The sequence below is a fragment of the Camelus dromedarius genome, chromosome 8 (genome assembly GCF_036321535.1).
Source record: "Camelus dromedarius isolate mCamDro1 chromosome 8, mCamDro1.pat, whole genome shotgun sequence".
NCBI classification, from domain to species: Eukaryota; Metazoa; Chordata; class Mammalia; order Artiodactyla; family Camelidae; genus Camelus; species Camelus dromedarius.
The window spans coordinates 2,762,439-2,781,806 of NC_087443.1; the positions used below are offsets into that span (position 1 = coordinate 2,762,439).

Here is a 19,368-nt window from a genome sequence, read left to right on the forward strand (position 1 = left end):
AGACAGCGAGCTGCTTACAAAAGGGATTATGAGTTCATGGTTTTCGTATTTCGAATTCCTAGTACAGTGACTGACTCCAAGTGGATTCTGAGTGAATGCTGAAATAAGAAGAATCATTAAAAAAAAGTACATTCAATAGTCATGATGGCTTCATATTAACTGAGCACTTACTTTGTGCCCGGCTCTGTGCTGGGACTATTTCCAGGATCATCTCATTTTTTCCTCATAACAATCCTTTGACGGTAGGTATGACATCCCATGCAAATGGGGAGGATACAGAGCCCTGCCTGAGTTTAGAGGGCTGGTAAATGGCACAGTGCAAGTCTCAGCCGACTGGACTCCAAGCTGCTCTGAACCGCCAAAGTGAAGACCTGCCCCTGCTTCTGCGTTAGCTGAGGAAAACTGCCTGGCCCAACAGGCGTTTCAGAAGCTGTCTGAGTACTAAAAAAGGAGAATTCGTAAGATGGGTGAGAGCATTCCAGGGCCAGGCAACAGCGTCAGAGGCCAGAGGTGGCTCTGATGTCAGACAGAAGGTGGGATGGGGGTTCTGAAAGGGGAGGGTCCGGGGTGTGGGCAGGATGCGGCTGGCTGAGCGCACATGGGGAGTCATGGGGCCCGTGCTGCCTACAGGTGAGCACGGAGGACGAAGAGCCTCTATATGGAGTTCTCTTGGTTGGAACAGGCAGAAGCCCAGAGATGGACCGCGCAGCAGCTCAGGCTACGGATGGCATGGTAGAGTCAAAGTGCTCCTGGGGCAGGACGGAGGCTCCAAGCCCCCAAGTGCTGCAGTTCTGGGAGGGAGCTGAAGGAAAAGCCAACGGATTTGGCAACAGACTGCAGGCAGCATTAGTCACTCTTTAACCACAGGAGTAACAAATGCAGCAACAGAGGCCACTTAGTGTCCTGATTAAGGTGGCCCCAGAGCTGGGTCCCACGCAGGCTTCCAGCTGTGTGACCTTAGCAAAGTGATGCAAACCTCTCTGGGCCTCTTCGTCCCTCCCCTGTAAAGTGGGGGTGGTCTCTGCCTGCTAGGGCTACTGTGTTTGCAAAATGAGTGTGTATTTTACTGGCTGCTTCTTTGTATTTTCTACTGACTCAGAACTCATGCTCCCTAAACACTATATAGAATTTGCTGCCTATTGGGAGAACTATCCCAAACCGGTCCCAGGTCCTTGATTTTAGCAGGCGACAGGCAATGGGGGATACCCTGGTGACCTCTCCAGGCTAACAAGTCTGACATCCAACACATATCCAGCTCCCAAAGTCCCAGCTCCCATTCCCTGATTGCAAAAGGCAGCACAGGTTTTGCAATTCTCCAGGCTCAAAACCTTCCACCCAATTTAAACTTTTCTCCTTCCCCTCCACCCCTCCACCCCCCTAAGCAAACGTCTAATCAGGTCTTATTCTTCTTTCATTGCAGTGCCTGTTTGATTCATCTCTTCTCAGTTTCCACCTTTTCCTCTCTCACCCCTGTTTTTCCCCCCTTTTCAACGATCTTCTGAAGACCTCCAAGTCTTTACTTTCAGCCCAGTGCCAAATTAATAATCAACCGACGATTCAGAAGACCACTTACATGGCTTATGTCCCTTTGTCAAGGACTCTCCATAGTTCTGTGAGAGTTCAAATTCCTCGGTTTGGTATTAAAAGACTTCACTTCGAACAGGACTCCTTTCCCAAATTCTCCACTGGGGGATGGTACCTTGACTACACCCACAGCTCACGCCCTCCAGCTTCCAGAAATTTCCTTCTCCAGACTCCCTGGTGAAATTCCATCCCTTCCAGGAATCAAGCCACGTCCCCAGAGAAGCTCTCCTTGGCTTTTATTCCAGCCCTAATGTCTTTTATCACTGGGGCACCCCACCCCACCTAGCACTGAATGATGTTTAATACATTCTTGACCGCCTGGGAGGGTGGAACCCGACTTCTGGCCGAATTTCCACGTTACCGAGCCCCAGATCCGGCACTCAGCGACGCTGAAGGAATGGATGAAGGCGCAAAAGGCCGCGCTTCTGGTCCAGGCCCTTCTTGCTACCTCCAGCCCCCACCACCCTCTCTTCCTGCCAGAGTCTGAGCTTGTGGGTCCGACCGCCGACGCCGCCAGGTATCAGTGGGGTGGACTGTGTCCCCGAATCCAGAGCATTTCCGCGTCGCCCGACCTCCACGACTTAGCCCTGACCCGAGGACAACGGTGCAGAGCCGGGCGCATTGCTCCCCCCTCCGGGAGGGGCCGTCCCCTGGGAAGTGGGCTGGTTTCGGGAATCGCGGCCACCAGAGCCCATGACCCCGCGGGAACGAGGGCGACCGGGCCCGCAGGGCGGGGAGATTCGGCGTCGCCCCTCGCCCTCCCCCTCGCGGCCATTGGGCAGCCTCGGCGGCGCGCCCCGTGGTCGGGGCGGGGCCCTCCCCATCTCCCCTCGGTTCCCCTCCCCTATTTCCCGGGGTGGGGACGGCGGGAGGTGGGAGGCGTGGAGGGGCTGCCGGGGCGTCGGGTTACGTCTCCGCCTTCCTCAGCCTCGGGCCGCGGAGCCGCTCGGCTTGCGGGACGGCAGTTCGGGATCATGTGGAGCGCGGTCCGCCGGAGCGGGGCTGCGTGGACGCGGGCGCTGCTGCTGCTGCAGCTGCTGCTGGCTGGGCCCGGGGGCTGCCTGAGCCGCCAGGAGCTCTTTCCCTTCGGCCCCGGCCACGGGGACCTGGAGCTGGAGGCCGGGGACGACCGCGTCTCCCCAGCCCTGGAGCTGAGCACACCGCTCCGCTTCTTCGACAGATCCGACATCAACTCGGTCTACGTGAGTGTGCGACCCCGGGCGGGAGGTGGAGGCAGGTGAGGGGGAGGACGTGGGGGGCTGGCTGGCGTCGGAAGGGAGCCCGGGGCGGGCCGGGGGCGCCCGCGGAGCGGGCCGGACGTGGGCGTCGTGGGCGGGGACCGGGACCCGCTGGCCGCCGGGGTGCGGGGTGAGGCGCCGGGTCTCCAAGCCCAAGGGGGCTCCCGCCTCCGCCCGGCCCGCCGACGCCTCCCCGCCGCCGGGTCACTGTCGCCGCTGGAGGGGCACTCGGGTCTGGGGAGCCCGCCCCGTCTGCGCGGCCCTGCGCGCGCCCTGCCGGACCCCGTGACCCAGCGGAGTTTCCTCTCCGGAGGCCGCGGGGGAGTCGGTCCGCGACTCGCCATTGTCCCCTGACTTCTGGGGACAGAACCCGGTCCGGTTGGGACCAGGCGCGGGCGCGGGGTGCAGGCCGCAGGCCGGAGCTGGGTCGCCGCTGGCGCGCGGGCCCGGGGAGCCCGCCGCAGCGCGCTCTGCGCCCGGGAGCGGGGCCGGCAGCCCGGCCGCTGCGCGCGCGGACTCTGGGCTTGTCTTGGCAGCGGTTCTGCTCGCCGTGGGGCTGGTTTCAGTGCAGGGTTCATGGCTGGGGACGCGGGGCGCTCCGGTGACCCAGTTTCCTGTCGCGCAGCATTGTCACCACGGGGGGCGGGGGACAGATGGGGAGCGGGCCCGGGACCTCCCGTTCTCTGGAGCCTTCTCGAAACTGGCCCGGCGCGGGGACGCTGTCACCTCAGGAAAGTCGTTTGGTGCCGCCTCCTGCCGCCGCGCGCCATGTGGATTTCATAAAAAGCTGCGCGCATTCCAGGAGGTGGGGGGCGCCGCCGGCCGCGGCGGGAGCCGGCCCTGCGGGGGGAACGGCTGTGCTGGTCCTCTGGCCGGGCCCCCGCGCCTGGGACAACACCCGCGTGCAGCTGGCCGGCTGGGCCGAAAGAGTGAGTGCTTACAGCCTCCGCCCGCAGAGCGTGTCGCCTTGCGGGCGCCTGCCCTGACCTCCCTGTGAAGACCCCGTCTTAGGTTTTAAATGCGTCAGAGAAAATCCACAGGTTTGCCGAGGAGATCTATTATGTTGAAACACAAATTTAAAAAAATTTTTTAAGTCGTAGGAAATAGTATATGTGTTTATTTTTTAACCATATTAAACAGCACGGTGTAGCCGTGGATGCAATGGCGGGTCAGCTGGTGACTGAACTTTCAAGGTCATGAGGACTGTAAACAATATTGGGAGACACCTGCGGTTACTATGATGCGATTGGACAGACTCTGACTTCTAATAGTGGCAAGGTCATTAAGTGCTAATTCTACTGTGCTTCGTTGCCCGCCTTTATTGTGGAAGGAAATTCTAAATGTCAGTTAGGGGTTACTGAAAAAGGAATTTCTTTTTCCATCTAAGTTAACAGACCCCTGAATTCTCTTCATGACCCCTGTGGGGGTCCATGGACCCCCAGCTCAGAACCCCCATGTTAAATTTGGTACCTCCTGCCGTCCTTTACTTGTGGCATCAGACTAACCACATCACCTTCTAAAGACCTAGAAAATCTATTGCTAAAAGGTGATTCCTGTCAATCCACACCTTATAGCCTACTGGGGTTTTTAATCTGCACGTCAATGAGAAAGACTGAACTCACTTTGCGTCTTATTCCTGGGCTACAAATTGGGTTCCCAGGAATCTGACTCTGAGATGGAGGTAAACAGGCAAGTTATGTCTTTAGGGTGAGCTCCTCAGATCCGCACCTGTGGAAGGGAGGGCACTGAAGAAGGATGAGCAGAGGGAGATGCAATGCAGGCCAGCGAGGGTGTCAGGCAGCCCCTGGGAGCTCTGGAGGTGGGATGGCCTTTCAGCGCAGTCTCAAATCTCCTGAGAGGGCTGGGCTTTTATGTCCTTAACAGTGATTGGTGGTTAGATAAGGGCTGCCCTGGAAGGAGGTGTGACCCGTGAGGGAGGCAGTTTTTTCCACGAAGGCCATCATCAGAGAGGGCTGACCACTGAGGGCTGCATTCCCAGGGTCTGAAGGGGGGTCTGGTGACACATCCCAGTGCCCACCACGATCTGCAGCTGTGTAGGTGCTCTTCTGAGCGGATGGAAACCCTCCTGAGGCCCTGAGCGAAGGGTGAATTGACAGGCAGTGTGAGTATCAACAAGGTGATCTATACCGTTCTGGGCACTAAATTAGGAAAATGAAAGGAAACCCACCGGGAAGGAAAACAATTATTGAATGAATATATCTGTGTGTTCCGGGGTCTTAGTTTTACATTATTTAATCCTCAAAACAACCTGCCCCTTTTTTCAGATGGAGAAATAGTAATAATTAGTAATTACCCAAGGCCATACCACCAGTTAAATGCCCCAACTAGGATTCTAGCCCAAGTCTGTATCTGACTCATAATGCTTTCAAGCATCAAGCCTAAAACATGGAGAATGGACACAAGGGATTGCTGTGAGTTATAGTGAGGGGAGACTTCACAAAGGACGTTACATTTACGACTTGAAAGACAGGTCCCGTTTTAGTTGGTAAAGGGGGTACTGGAGAGGCCATTCAGAGTGGAAGGTACTGCAGGAGCAAATGTGTGAGGATGGGAAGAACCTTGGCATATGCTGGGAGAGTGAGGGCTATGATCCCATTTGTTGGAATAGGAGGGTTCTGTCTGGGTAGGCAGGTGGGGTCAGGAGATCTATCAGCTAGCTCTTGCTGTGTAACAAACAACCACAAGACCTCAGTGGCATGTAACAATAAGCATTTGTTTGTTGCTTACGTGTCTGGAATCAGCAGGTGGTGGGCTGGTTTAGGGTGGCTTCAGCGGGAGAAACTGGGGTGATTTGGTTCTGTTCCATGGGTCTCTCATCCTCCACAGCTGTTTTGCCTGGTATGGGTGCCATGAATGGTAGCTATTTTCATTTTCAATTAAGTTTTCTGTGTAGCTATTTTCATTTTCAATTAAGTTCATTAAAATTAAATAGTGTTAAAATTTCAGCTTTTGAGTCGCAGTAGCCACATGTCAAATGTGCAGCACCCTCAGGTGGCTAGTGGTTACTAGATTGGACAGTGCTGCTGTGGAATGTGTCCATCATCACTAAAAATTCTGTCAGGCAGTGCTGCTTCAGAGGGCCAGCTCAAGCATGTCCTTTTTCAGGGGGATGTCAGAGCTATAAGGAGCAGAAATGCATAGTGCTTTTTGAAGCCTCTGCTAGGGTCCTTGTGGACTAAAGCCAGTTTCATGGCTGAGCCCAGAGTCAGTGGGTTCCGAGACTGGCAACAGGCATGGATACGGGGATAGGTGACCATGAGGGGCCATAGGATGCAATCCATTACATGGAGGGTCAGGGCCAGGCTGATGGTTGGTGGGTTACGCTGTCTGTCTGTCACTGGTCACAAGGCATGCCCGTCTTTTTTTTTTTTTTTTTTAATTGTTTTTTAATTGAAGAATAGTTGATTTACTATGTGTGTTGGTTTCTTGTATACCACATAGTGGTTCAGTCATACACATATATATTCTTTTTCATTATAGGTTATTACCAGATGTTGGACTTAGTTCCCTGTGCTATACAGTAGGGTCCTGCTGTTTATCTGTTTTATATATAGTAGTTGGTATCTGCAAATCCCGAACTCCCAATTTATCCCTCCCCACTTCCCCTACTCTTTTCCCTTTGGTAATGGCATGGCTGGGGGTGGTTTGCAAGAAAGCATGAACAAACAGATAGGGAGAGTTTGGGAGCAGGAGAACCAGTGTGGTAAGTTGCAGATTTGTCCAGACATGGGGATGAGAGCGTACAGGAAAGGGAGGCAAGGAGAGAAGTGGGTGAGCCTGGGGGATCTAAGCTGCATCCTGACCAGTCCCACATCGGACGTGGAGGAGGCAGGGAGGGAGGGGCTCTTGGTCCTGAGGACTGAGTGAGGAGATGGCTGAGGGGGCTGACCTGAGGGGAAAGGCAGTAACCCAGGGTGAGTCTGTGGCATTGGGGACCGGAATGTGGAGATGCCCTGGATCTTGTAGACCTTCAAGCGAGTGGTCAGGCTGGGAGGCAAGTGGAAGCCCTGACTCTAGTTGACAAGAGGAGATAGGAGAGTAAGAAACAGTCTGAGGGCTGGGTTCAGAGACCGTGGAAAGGGTGCCGTTAGTGATGCCCCGACTCAATGGTCCTCACAGTGCGGTCTGGGGACTCCTGGGTGTCCTGGAGGCTTTTTCAGGAAACTCACAAGGTCAAAACTCTTTCCCCAATAAAACGAAAATGTAATTTGCTTTTCATACTCCGTGCCCTCATGTACATCGTGAGCTCACTGGAGGCTACGTGATGGGTGATATCTTCACACGTCGTGGTACCTGTCACGACAGATCAAATGCAGAAGACAGGAGAATCCAGCTGTCTTCCACTAAGCCAGATGTCAGGCTGACTTGTACAAATGCAAAGCAACGACACTTCTCTCCCTCGCTGCTTTTGGGTTTTACTTTCATAAAAAAAATACGTTAACATGTAATGAGTTCATTATTGTTGAAGTATTACAGATATTTAGGGTTTTCTCAGTTTTAGTTTCTGATACGCTAACTATTGATCAGCATAAACGCAAGCTTCTGGGGGGGGCTCTTTAATAATTTTTGAGAGTATAAAGGAGACCAAAATGTTCAAGAGCTGCTGGTCTAATGGTATCTCAGCGTCGCATGCCTCTACCTTAACTTGAGAGCTGTTCAAAGGCAGAGGGTTTTGCTGGGGAATGTTCCACGGTGGCTGAGGAGCTACCTTGGTTCCCCGACTTGCTCCTGTGGGGCGTGGCAGGCTCACTGCAGGATAAGATCGGATTCTCCCCAAGGCGGTACCGGGGGTGGAACCCAGGACCTCGTGCATGCTACGCACGTGCTCCACCTCCGGTTGCAACCCTCCCCGCGCCCTCCAATAACCTCTTATTTTTGAATGGTGAATCGGCATGTGACTGTCCCAGTGATGAAACCAGCCATTCTTTGGACCCCATCCTGGGTAGGCTGAGTGGAGAAGGGACCAGTCTGTATACCGCAGCCAGCTCACCGAGCCAGCGGGCACTTTGCAGGAGCTCTACCCCCTGGGCCGATGGCCCGACCTCCCCGGGCAGGCGAGAGCTCTTCAAGAACATGGTGAGGCTGTGCAGGGCGGATAAGGCGCTTTCCTCCTTTGTGTGGAGCTGTGTCTCCGCCGTTTACTCTTGCTGGTCGTCTCATGCTGACTGAAAGCTCCGATCGCCTACAGACCAATAGGATTTCTAGAACGTGATTTTATTGCATGTGGTATTATTTATGTCTTGATTCATAAGGATGGAGAAATGAATTAGTTATTATTTAAGAAGTTTGTCTCTCTGTCTTTCTCTCTTACACACATCCCCCCCCCCCACGTACATCTTCCACAAACTGAGTTTCATTCTGTCACTCACATATAGGAATCTTTCCTTCAGTAGGGTACATTTAACTCCTCTTTCAAGATCTTCTGATTTTCTTCCCACTTTTACCCTAACCTGTCTGTCAATACAAAACTTGCTTTCAAAGGGAACCTCCTACACTGCTGGTGGGAATGTAGTTTGTTGCGGCCGTTGTGGAAAACAGTATGGAGAGTTTTTAAAAAAAACTAAAAATAGACTTCCAAAGAACCAGCAATCCCACTCCTGGACATACATCTGGAGGAAACTCTAATTCGAAATCCTGCCCTCAAGGAGTTTACATTCTAGCGAGGGATGGGAGCAAGAAAGTAAACAGCAAGCAGAATGAATAGGTAAGTTATATGGTGCATGTGGGTGGTCCTTCACTAAGCGGGGGATTCAGGATGAAGTTGGCAGTTGGCTGTCTGAGTCTGGAGCCTGGAGTCTGGAGGGGACGCCTGGGATTTGGATGTAAATTTTAAAGTCACTGGCACACAGATGGTCTTGAAAACAGGAGAGCTATGTGAACTCCACCGAGGGAGTATGTGTAGACAGAGGAGAGTTCTGGGGGGGTCCCCACAGATCAGAGAAAAGAGGAGGAACCAGCAGCGGGGACGGAAAGGGGGTGGCCAGTGAGGCAAGAGAAGACAGTGCAGTGGGGTCCTGGGGTGACGTGCTCTAAAACTGGGTTTGCTTCTTCCCTGAGAGCAGAGATGTCTTTTTTTTTTTAATTGTGTCTTTTTCTTTTTTAACCAAAACCTTTGTTCTACGCTTTATTCTGTAGGACTTTGGTGCTAGGTTTTTGGTGTAACTTTTGCAAAAGATGCTTCATACACACCAAGCTGATGCTACTTTGTCAACAACAGCTACAAAGATATGCCCCTCATACTTTCATGCATAATATACAGAACCATAAACTATGTCAAGGTGGAAACTCCCTGCAATTTCTTAGTGTGCTGGGAAGTACAGCAAGGCAAAAGAAAGCGTGCATACAAGTCGTGTTTGAAATGACACAAATGGACTTATTTACAAAACAGAAACAGACTAGCAGACATAGAAAACAAACTTGTGGTTACCAGGGGGGAAAGCTGGGGGTGGAGGGATAAATTGAGAGTTTGGGATTAGCAGATCCATACTACTATATATAAAATAAACAACAAGGTCCTTCTGTACAGCACGGGGAATGATATTCAATATCCTGTTATAGCCTATAATGAAAAAGAATATGAAAAGGGATCTATATATATATATATATATATATATATATATATATATATATATATATGTATGACCAAATCAGTACGCAGTACACCAGATGCTAACACAACACTATAACGCACTGTACTTCAGTTAAAAAAAATAGTGTTTAAGCCTTCTGGCATATATGGTGTTCTTGGTGTGATTTATCTGTATATACACACAAAATATTTTAGAAGTGTGGACAAAAATAATCAATAAACAATCTATAATAGGAATAGAAAAGAGTTTTATTTGAGCCAAACTGAGGACTATAATCTGGAAGACAGCCTCTCAGATGACCCTGAGGAACTGCTCTGGAGAAGCAGGGCTCCCAGCACAGGGTTACGTCTTGTCAGAACAAAGAACATCAGACAAGTCAGGGATATATCCCTTCTAGGTTTCAAAACAACAGCAACAAGAACAAAGCAGGCCAGCACGTACGTGGTGAGTCCGTGTGTGGCCTCGGCACCTGGGAGGGGAGTCTTACCATCAAAAAGGACCAGCACTGGGGTCCCAGGAGGGGAGGCATTGAATCTTTATTTCTAACAGACATTCTTTACTTCTGGTCACCACGCCCTCTTCTTCAGTAATGAACGCAGCTGTACAGTGTATGTTTGATAGGCCACCAACAGGCTGTTTCAGTTAGCATCAAATCTGAGTTACATTATGTATAAGCCAGAATGACTTCCAAGACCTCAAGATGTGAAAATGTCTTTTATCAGAAGCAAGTGAAGTAAACAGAAGCGCCAGTTCTAAAAATTACTCTTGGTCGTGCAGACGAGGGAGTCTCTGAGAATTCCCCGGGTTCTGTCGAAACAGCCTGGGTACCAGCAGAACCAGTGGGCCCCGTGCTGTTTCCATCTGAGATCAGGGCCAGCTTCAGCTGCCGTTTCTTTTTTTTTAATTGAAGTAAAGTCGGTTGACAGTGTTGCGTCATTTCTGGTGCACGGCATCATGTTTCAGTCATACATATACATACGTACACTGACTTTCACGTTCTGTTTCATTATCGGTTACTGCAGGGTGTTGAGTGTAGCTCCCTGCACTGAACAGTAGGACCTTGCTGTTCCCCTGGTTTATATGTAGTCGTGTGTGTCTGCAAATCTGAACTCCCAAAGCTGCCCTCCCCTGAAGCAGCAGATCCGCTTGGTTTGCGGTGCTGTCAGGGGTGCGGGACCACTCACCATGGCCTCCCTTTGTTGGGACTGAACACCCAGCATTTCCAACCGGTGTTCATATTTGTCCATCGGCGCAAACATCTCTTCAAGGTTCTTGCCTCTCAGTGCAGCATCTGCAGACGTCACCCACGACCGTCAAATTGTCACCTTGCCCACGGGGTGAACTCCTGCTGCAGCGTCAGCCTGGCGCTCACACTCGAGAAACCAATTACTTGGTTCTTCCGGTGGGTCACATTTTCAGCGTGTCTTCTGGCAACTTCTGTACTGCTCTTCTGAGTGGCTTTTTTAATCTTGGCCTTTCCATGCCTGTGAGTCTGTTTTTGGGTTGTACATAGAATTTGTATCATTTTTTTAGATTTCACATGTAAGTGGTATACGGTTTTTGTCTCTGACTTACTTCGCTTACTACGATCATCTCCAGGTCCATCCACGTTGCTGCAAGTGGCATTATTTCCTTCTTTTTTATGGCTGAGTAGTAGTCCATTGTGTATATAATGTATACACCACATCTTCTTCATCCAGTCATCTGTCGATGGACATTCAGGTTGCTTCCATGTCTTGGCTGTTGTAAATAGAGACGCTATGAATGCTGGGGTGCATGTATCTTTTCAAGTTAGCGTTTCCTCCAGATACATGCCCAGGAGTGGGATTGCTGGATCATTCAAAGATTCCCATTCCTCCAACAAATAAATGGCATGAGAGGAAAAGGAGGGAGGACTGGTAGAGATTAAAAGAGGCTTAAGAGACATGTTAACCGAATGCAGGGCGAGGCCCTTGTTGGTTCCTGATGGGAGCAAAGTGGCTGTGGAAGACATCTTTGAGACAAACTGCCTCTGCAGAAGAGATCCACATGGAACTATTGACAGGGGAAATCATTTGTTGTCTGAGATTGTATTTAAAATACTTCAAAAAATTAAAAAATAAACATGCATATGTATGGAAGGAAGGATAAAAGAAGAACAGAGCATGTGGTTAATTTTGGGAACCAACCGATGACTGTGTGGAGGTTCATTGTACTATTCTTCAGTGTGTGTTTGCAAACTTCCCTTATAAGAAGTCTTATTATAAAGGATTCCTAAACAACTATGCTGCCTCTTGGGTGGAGGACGTTTAGCGGCGTGTGGAGGAGGAAGAGTGAATTCCACGGCTACACCTGTTTCCAGGGTCCGGGTGAGAGGTGGTGATGGTGTGTAGACACGGGTTGTGGGTTCCAGAACTCTTTCGAGGTGGGAGCCAGGGGGCTTGCTCATGTTATTTCATCTGAGACAGGCAACAGTCCTGTGAGGTCGCTCAGGCACGCCACACTCAAGCCCCGTGTTAGAGAGAAGACTGGTGCGTACATCTAAGGGTCTTGTCCGTATACGCTTAGCTGGTATCAGAGTTGGAACTTGAACTCAGATCTTCTGACTCCCATCTTTATACGGTGCCATGCTGGGTACCAATTTCTTCCCTCCCTTCATTCATTTATTCACTTGACAATTTCTTAGCAGTCCTGTAATGTACAGAATTTTGGGCTAGGTGTGTGGGGCTGCCTTACACGACGAGTGACATCACACGTGGTCCCTGCTCTCCTGGAACTCACTACTGCTCACCCCACTGACAGTGCATCACACCACCTACTGCTGCATCAAACTGCTCATCACTGCATCCCGCCACCCACCACCGCGTCCCGCCACCCACCACCGCGTCCCGTCACCCACCACTGCATCGCTTGTGAAGAAAGTTGGTTCTCGGGCCATAAGGAGCAGGTTTCTCAACTGCTTTGTCCTTAGGTAATTTTTTTCTTTAATTATTACTTTATAATTTATTACAAATGTTTTCAAACACACACAGAAATGGGGAGAAATTAGTATCACCAACACCAGTAGGCACATTACATACGTGTAACAGTTGTTAGCATTTTCCTTATTTGCTTGATTAATTTCCCTTTACCTCTGTATCCAAAGTATATAGTTTCATGACCTGGCATCACAAGGTACTTTATATGCATTCCCAAAGCAGTAAGAGCCTTTCCCTATATAACCACTTAACAAAGTCAGTATTAATTTGATATGATCACACTTAAGGTCAATAATAATTTCCTATCATCAGTTTCTGCCTGGTCCATGTCAGATTTCTCCAGTATTCCCAAAGCTGTCCTTGGCAGCTGGGCTTATGCAGACTGGGGTCCAAAGGAGGACAAGCATTACATGGGCTGTGACTCTCTGGTGTCTTTAATCTTGACTAGCGCCCTCCCTCTCTTGATTGATCAGTTCATTTACGCGGCGGTGCGAGTGTCCTGTAGGACGTCCCGCTTCCGCATCTGACGGCTTCTCTGGAATGTCATTAGCCTGTTATTCCATCTCTGTATTTTCTGCAAACGGCTAATTTTGAAAATATTCAGGTTAAACATTGTCTTTAAATTTAGTAAACATGTAGAAATTTATTTTTAAATTAATTTTATTTTAAAATTAATTTTATTTTTAAATTTAGTAAACATGTAGAATTTTATTTATAATTAAATTAAAGGAATAGTAAGACAATGCAATGGTTTAAAAAAAATTGTAAAAACAGTGTTAAAAAGAGTTTCCTTCCTACCCTGGCCTCCGGCCCTGGAGTTCTCTCCCCAGAGACAGTCGCTATTCATGAAAATGCTTTATCTCCATGCAGAGAGACTCTCACAAGCACAAGCCTATGTGTATACACATCCCCCTTGTTTTATACACCTCCTTGATTTTCTAAATAACAGCTTTGTGAGACATAATTCACATGGCATAAGATTCACCCCTTTAAAGCATACAATTCAGTGTTTTTGTATATCCAGGGAGTTGTGCAGCCGTCACCACTGTCTAAGTCCCAGATGTTTTGCTCACCCCCAGACAAACCTGGTCCACTTCAGCTGTCACTCCCCCCCCCCCCCACTCCCCTGTCCCTGGCAACCGCTAATCTGCTGTCTGTCTCTACGGACTTGTCTGCTCTGGAAATTTCACACAAATAGAATCATACAACATGTGACTTTCTGTGACTGGCTTCTTTCACTGTGCAGAACGTTTTCAAGGTCCATCCACATGGCAGCTCATATCAGTTCTTCATTCTTTTATGGCTGAATAATATTCCGTTGTTATATTTGTCTATCCAGAGATTCATGGGTGGATATTCAGTTTGTTTCTCCTTCTTGGCTGTTGTGAATCAGGCTACTTTGAATGTTCGTGTGTCCAAATTTTTGTGCGGACATCTGCTTTCGGGTCTCTTGGGCATATACCGAGGAGTGGAATTGCTAGGTCATGTGGTCACTCTATGTGTAACATTTTAAGGAACCATCAAACCATTTTTCAAAGGGGCTGCACCGTTTTACATTCCTGCCAGCAATGTGTGAGGGTTCCGATTTCTCCACATCATCGCCAACACTCGTTGTTATCTGATTTTGATTTTAGCCATCCTCCTGGGTGTGAGGTGGTAGCTCATTGTGGTTTTGTTTTTCTAATTCATATTTTTTATTGAAGTGTAGTCAAGTTACAGTGTTAGTTTCAGGTGTACAGCAAAGTGATTCAATTATACATAGTCATATATATATATATTTTTTTTTCCCCCAGATTCTTTTCCGCTACAGCTCATACTCATGGTGGTTTTGACTTGCATTTCCTGCAGCTAATGATGTTGAGCATCTTTTCCTGTACTTACAGGCTATTTGTGTACCTTCTTTGATGACGTGTCTGGTCACATCCTTTGCTCATCTTTTAATTGGGTTGTTTGTATTTTTATTGAGCAGGCTAAGCATTATTTAACAAGAATACTTCATGAACGAAGCCTTATGTATCGTATCGTGTAATATTGGGAGGCAAGTGACGTCTGGCTGTTGCTCTGCTGGCTGCTTGTGCTGAGGCGACGACAGTTACATCGTATCTGCTAAGTCATGTTTCTCCCCTTCTGAGGAGCCAGCAAGCGATGGGGTGATACTTCGGCCTCCCGCAGCTGTTCCCTCACCCATCAACCTTTCGCTTAATGTCTTTAGCAACCATCGATGATCTCTGCCTGAATCAGTTATTAAATTAAGGGTTGCCAGATGGTGTTTTATTTTGTTTTGTCATTTGTGGCTTGGTTTCTGTCATTCTTTCTGTGTTTACTAGCCGGCATACTTCTGTACAGAAGGGTTTTTCCTCATCCACGGGGGCTTTGGCGTCCACTGACACGTGTCAACTGAAAAAAGGTGCAACCTAAAAGCTGAGAATTATTATTTGGTGGACTTTCTGAGGATCTCAAGCCTGGGAGGCAGCCTCTCAGATGCCTCTGAGGAACTACTCCGAAGAGGTAGGGGAGGAGCCAGTATACATAGGAGTTTTTGCAACAAAGACCAGGTAGAGGTAATGTCAAAAGATTACCGTCAATTAAAGAAAACCAGACATCTCAAGTTAAGGAATTCAGTGTTTTTCTATGTACAGGAAGGTGCGAGAGTCTGGGCTCATTGAAATCATTCCTTTGATGTGCTCCGTAGCTGTCCAGGGCCCGTGTCCTGTTCTCTCCCAGCCGGGGGCCCCTCTGAGTGCTCTGTTGGGGTGGCAGCAGTGGCTGAGGGCTGGGCAGCCGGCAGCCCCTTTGTCTCCATCCTGATTCCCTCAGGGCTCCCCGTCGGGGCGGGGCGGCTGTAGTGGCTTGATGGCCGCAGCATCCTTTGTTTGCTGAACGGCAGGCAGCATTTTTCAGTCACACATGCTTCATTCTGGAAAGGCAGATGAGTGTTCAGTTTTTTCCCTCTAATTTCTGACATTCAAATTAAGAGATGGTTGTTCAAATTAAGGGATTGGTATAATGCAAATTCAGGGAGTCCTGGTGCTCCAGCCAGCACAGGTGAGCACCTGGCAGCTCCATCTGAGGTGTTTAAGGAAGGGCACACTTCTGCCCGAGACTGAGGGTTTGGACGAGGTCCTTTTCTTCCCTTCCCTGACCACCGCCTGTTCTGGAATGCTGAAGGACACTACTTCTCAGACAGACACATCAGAAGTTAAAATTTAAAGACTCTCAGCCATTCTTAAATGTTGGAAGGTAATCTCAGGAAGAAATTTCCTGCAAAGAAGATGGGTAACTAAACTGATCCAGTCTCTCATTAGACATTAACTGGATTAAGTGTAAAACATTGACTCTTAACCGTTCCCCCTAGATTACGCCTTATTTTCATCTGCTAATCCTTTTGTTTCTAATTCAAGCCAGAGTCATTTCTCTGGCTCTGTGGAGTTAATAGAAAAAATTTGCATTTAGACTCAAGAGTTTTGTTCTGGAACTTCTGTGTGTGATCTTAGGCAAGTCCTATAAATGGAAACTCATTTTTTTCTTACGTGAAGAATGAAGATGATATTAATACAGTAACTGGAGTAAAAATGCTTTGTAAACTGTGAAGTGCCACACAAGGGGGTCAGGCCCCAGGCCCCCTCTGGGCTCTAGGCTGGAATCAGTCAGTCTCCACTTTGATTGTATCATTAGCCCAGGCTATTTCTGGGACTTCTTCATCAATTTTCCCCCTCCACCCCGTAGGTTCTTTTAGGTTTCCAGCTTCTTCTAGCTGCCCAGTCTCGGTCCATGAAGCCATTCTATGAAGCTTTGCAGCGTCCACGCCTTTTGCTCCCAATTTCTCTAAACTAGGCGGCTGAACAGAACAGGAAGAGCACAGGCCACGGACTCTGCCAGATGTGGGTCAGATCTAGGTTGCATCAGTAGCTGGCAGTGTGACACGACACTACGTTAAGGCTCTTGCCATTTCCTTGTCTGTTTGATATACATGACAGGAGTGGTTGTATTAAATTTTTGGAAATGCGAACAGCGTTATTAAAGGGCCTCAAACTTAGCGTAAGCGTTTGCTGCCTTTGCCTCCTTTGCCCTGATTACTTTACCTAAAGTTCTGGCTTCTCCCCACCCGGGAAGCTGGTTCTTGCAACTCCCTGCGATTTCGTTGTCTTCCCAGCACAGCTATTTGCCTTTCTAAAAGGAGCCCATTTGTTTCTCATTTGTGCCTACCTCCCGTATTCTTAACCACGTCTGTTTTAAAGCCGGCTTTCTGCCCTGAGGAGCTCTACGAGGCCCGGTAAGCCGAAGACGATGGCTTTTTGTTTCACTTCTCATTGCTCACTTGAATGTAAGGAACCTATAACGTGCAATTCTAACGTATTGAGTATCTGCATTTAGACCTTCTCCAGGGCTTCACGCCTCCTGTAAATTCACTTTAAACCTGGACAGGAGATTAGAAGTGCTTTTTAAAACAGGGCTCACTCCCCATCAGGAGTTAGTGGTGTGCCCCTTCACTTCTTACCGTCCGTCCAGTTGAAACAACTGTACGTAAGTGACACCAGCTGTTAGCCGTGGGGGGCTGGCATTCCACGCCTCCCTCCGCACCCCACCCCCACCCACCCTGGGGGGCGTTTTGTGCTGTAATTGATGGTCCTGTTGGATGAAGAGTCTGCTTGGTGTGTGCCTTGGGGTGACTGAACAGGTGTGCTCTGTAAAGGGGCGTTAAGTTGTGCTGGCAACACGCTGAGCTGACCGTTAACGTTGCCAAAGGAACTTCTTTATCCCAGTGTGAACCGTCAGGAAGATTTAGGGCGATATTTACAATGGTCAGTGTGCTGGAGGTAACTGTTTTTCAATTAAAAAATTAGGTATTTACTCTACCAAGAACCTCAGCGAGGCAGTGTTTGGTTAGAGTTACCACAAGACGATAATTTTATTATTTTTTATTATTATTATTATTATTATTATTATTATTATTATTATTATTATTATTATTATTATTACTACTACTACTACTACTCCTCCTCTCAGTAATCCAGACACTTTCTCAGGAATGCACTCAGTTCACAAGAGTTTTGCTGTGTAATCTGCAGCTAGGAGTGTGAGCGCTGGTGCCTCTGGGACTCAGGGCACCTGAGCCTGGGCCCCGAGGTGCTGACTCCAAACGGTTAAAAGACAAACTGAGGCATATTAAAAATGTTAAGAACTTATTTGAGCAAAAATTGACTTGGATTGGGCAGCATCCAATCTAACAGGTAGAAAGGGGCTCCGAGGAGCTGGACAAAAGAAAGACTTTCGTAGGCAGAAGGGAGGGGGCAAAAAGAAGTCATCTGGCAAAAAAAGCAGGTTGGAGGTTTGCAGATACTAACTAATATACATAAAATAGGTAAACAACAAGTTTCCACTGTAGAGCACAGGGAACTATATTTAATCTCTTGTAGTGACTTATGGTGAAAAAGAATATGAAAATGAATATATGTATGTTCATGTGTGACTGAAGCATTGTGCTGCACACCAGAAATTGACACAACATTGTAAACTGACTACTCTTTAATAAAAATATACTTTTTAAAAAAGCAGGTTGGTTATGGCAAAGTTACTTTCCATGAAAGGATGGCAGGGATCTCCCCAGTAGATGACCTCACAAGTGCTGATCAAGTGATTCCTGACTGACTGGTTTAAGATTGCATTTCCGGGAGAGTGGAAACTGCAGTTAATTAAGTCTTGGTTTGGTGAAATGGGGCTTAGCATAAGTGACTCCATTTTAGGTCTGTTGTCTTGTTTTTTTAACACAAGATAGAGAAAGGAGCTGGTGATAAACTCTGCTTGGGGAGGGCAGGAGGGTGTCACATGGAGAAATGGGACTTTGCCAAGGACATGAGCTGAGTGAGGGTCTTCGAGGCCGAGGGGACCACAGATGCAGAAACACGCCGCCTGTGTGCAGTTAAGCAGGTGAAACACCATGGTGAGTTTGGAGACGTGTAAGCAATTTAAAAAAATTTTTTTTTCCAGCACATGTATTTCCAATTAGCCTTCTCCTCACCAACGTTCGTATCAAAACTAAAACCTGGTCCCGTGATCCACGTAAGGTTTCTGCTGGCACAGAGGTGGTGCACAGAAAATAATCCTGGCAACGGCTGTGAATACTTGTATTTATTCAGTGTTTCTTTCTGGACTCAGGGCGCTGCACCTGGGGCCTCAAGCCTCTGTAACTTTTTTAAATTACTGAACCTGTTTTCACAAGCACCTTCTGCTCAGGAACACTGTCCAGCTCACCTCCCACAACTAACACTCCTGAAAGCCTCCGGTAGGGGAGGGGCGGCGGCTGCGAGGGAAGCGGTGGGCAAGTCTGCGGAAGGAGGGATTCACACCAAGTGCCTGGGCCCTCCTCCTGACGGAGGACGTTAGTGTGGGCTTAGCTGTGAAAGTTAACTGCCCTTCTTTGCTCGACTTTAGATCAGTCACTTCAGTATCTTTTTTTCAGCTTCTTTTTGAAAATTTCAGACTTATGCACAAATAAAGAGGACATTACCATCCACTCCCGTGTACCACTCAGTTCAACAAGTATCAGTTTATGGTTTGTCTAGTTTCACTTCTGTCCCCACCTGTCCCTCGGATCGCCCTCCCTCATCCAAACTGGGATTGTTTGTCAGCAAATCCCAAATATTTTATTTCGTTGTAAATATTTCAGAATGCGGCTCTAAAAAATGTCTTTTTTAAAAAACAAAAGTGCAAAATCATGGGAGGAACAAATTGGGAGTTTGAGATTTGCAGATACTAACTACTGTATATAACAGATAAACAACAAGGTTCTACTGTACAGCAGAGAGAACTGCATTTACTATCTTGTAATCCATAACTTAAAAATATGAAAAGGAATATATATGTATAACTGAATAACTATGCTGTACACCAACAACTAACACAACATTGTAAATTGGCTATACTTCAATTTAAAAAAAACTTGCAGAATCATGATCATACCTAAAAAGTTGATAACAA

General features: G+C 48.2%; 1 protein-coding gene across 1 annotated transcript in view; it reads left to right on the forward strand.

Moving 5' to 3' along the window:
- Nucleotides 1–2,459: 2,459 nt before the first annotated feature.
- NID1 (nidogen 1) overlaps nt 2,460–19,368 on the forward strand; it is a 79,632-nt gene continuing 62,723 nt past the window's right edge. The window contains exon 1 of the mRNA XM_031460815.2: nt 2,460–2,786. Within this exon, the coding sequence (XP_031316675.2) occupies nt 2,559–2,786 (228 nt within the window). The 5' untranslated portion in view covers nt 2,460–2,558. The remainder of the gene's footprint in view (nt 2,787–19,368) is intronic.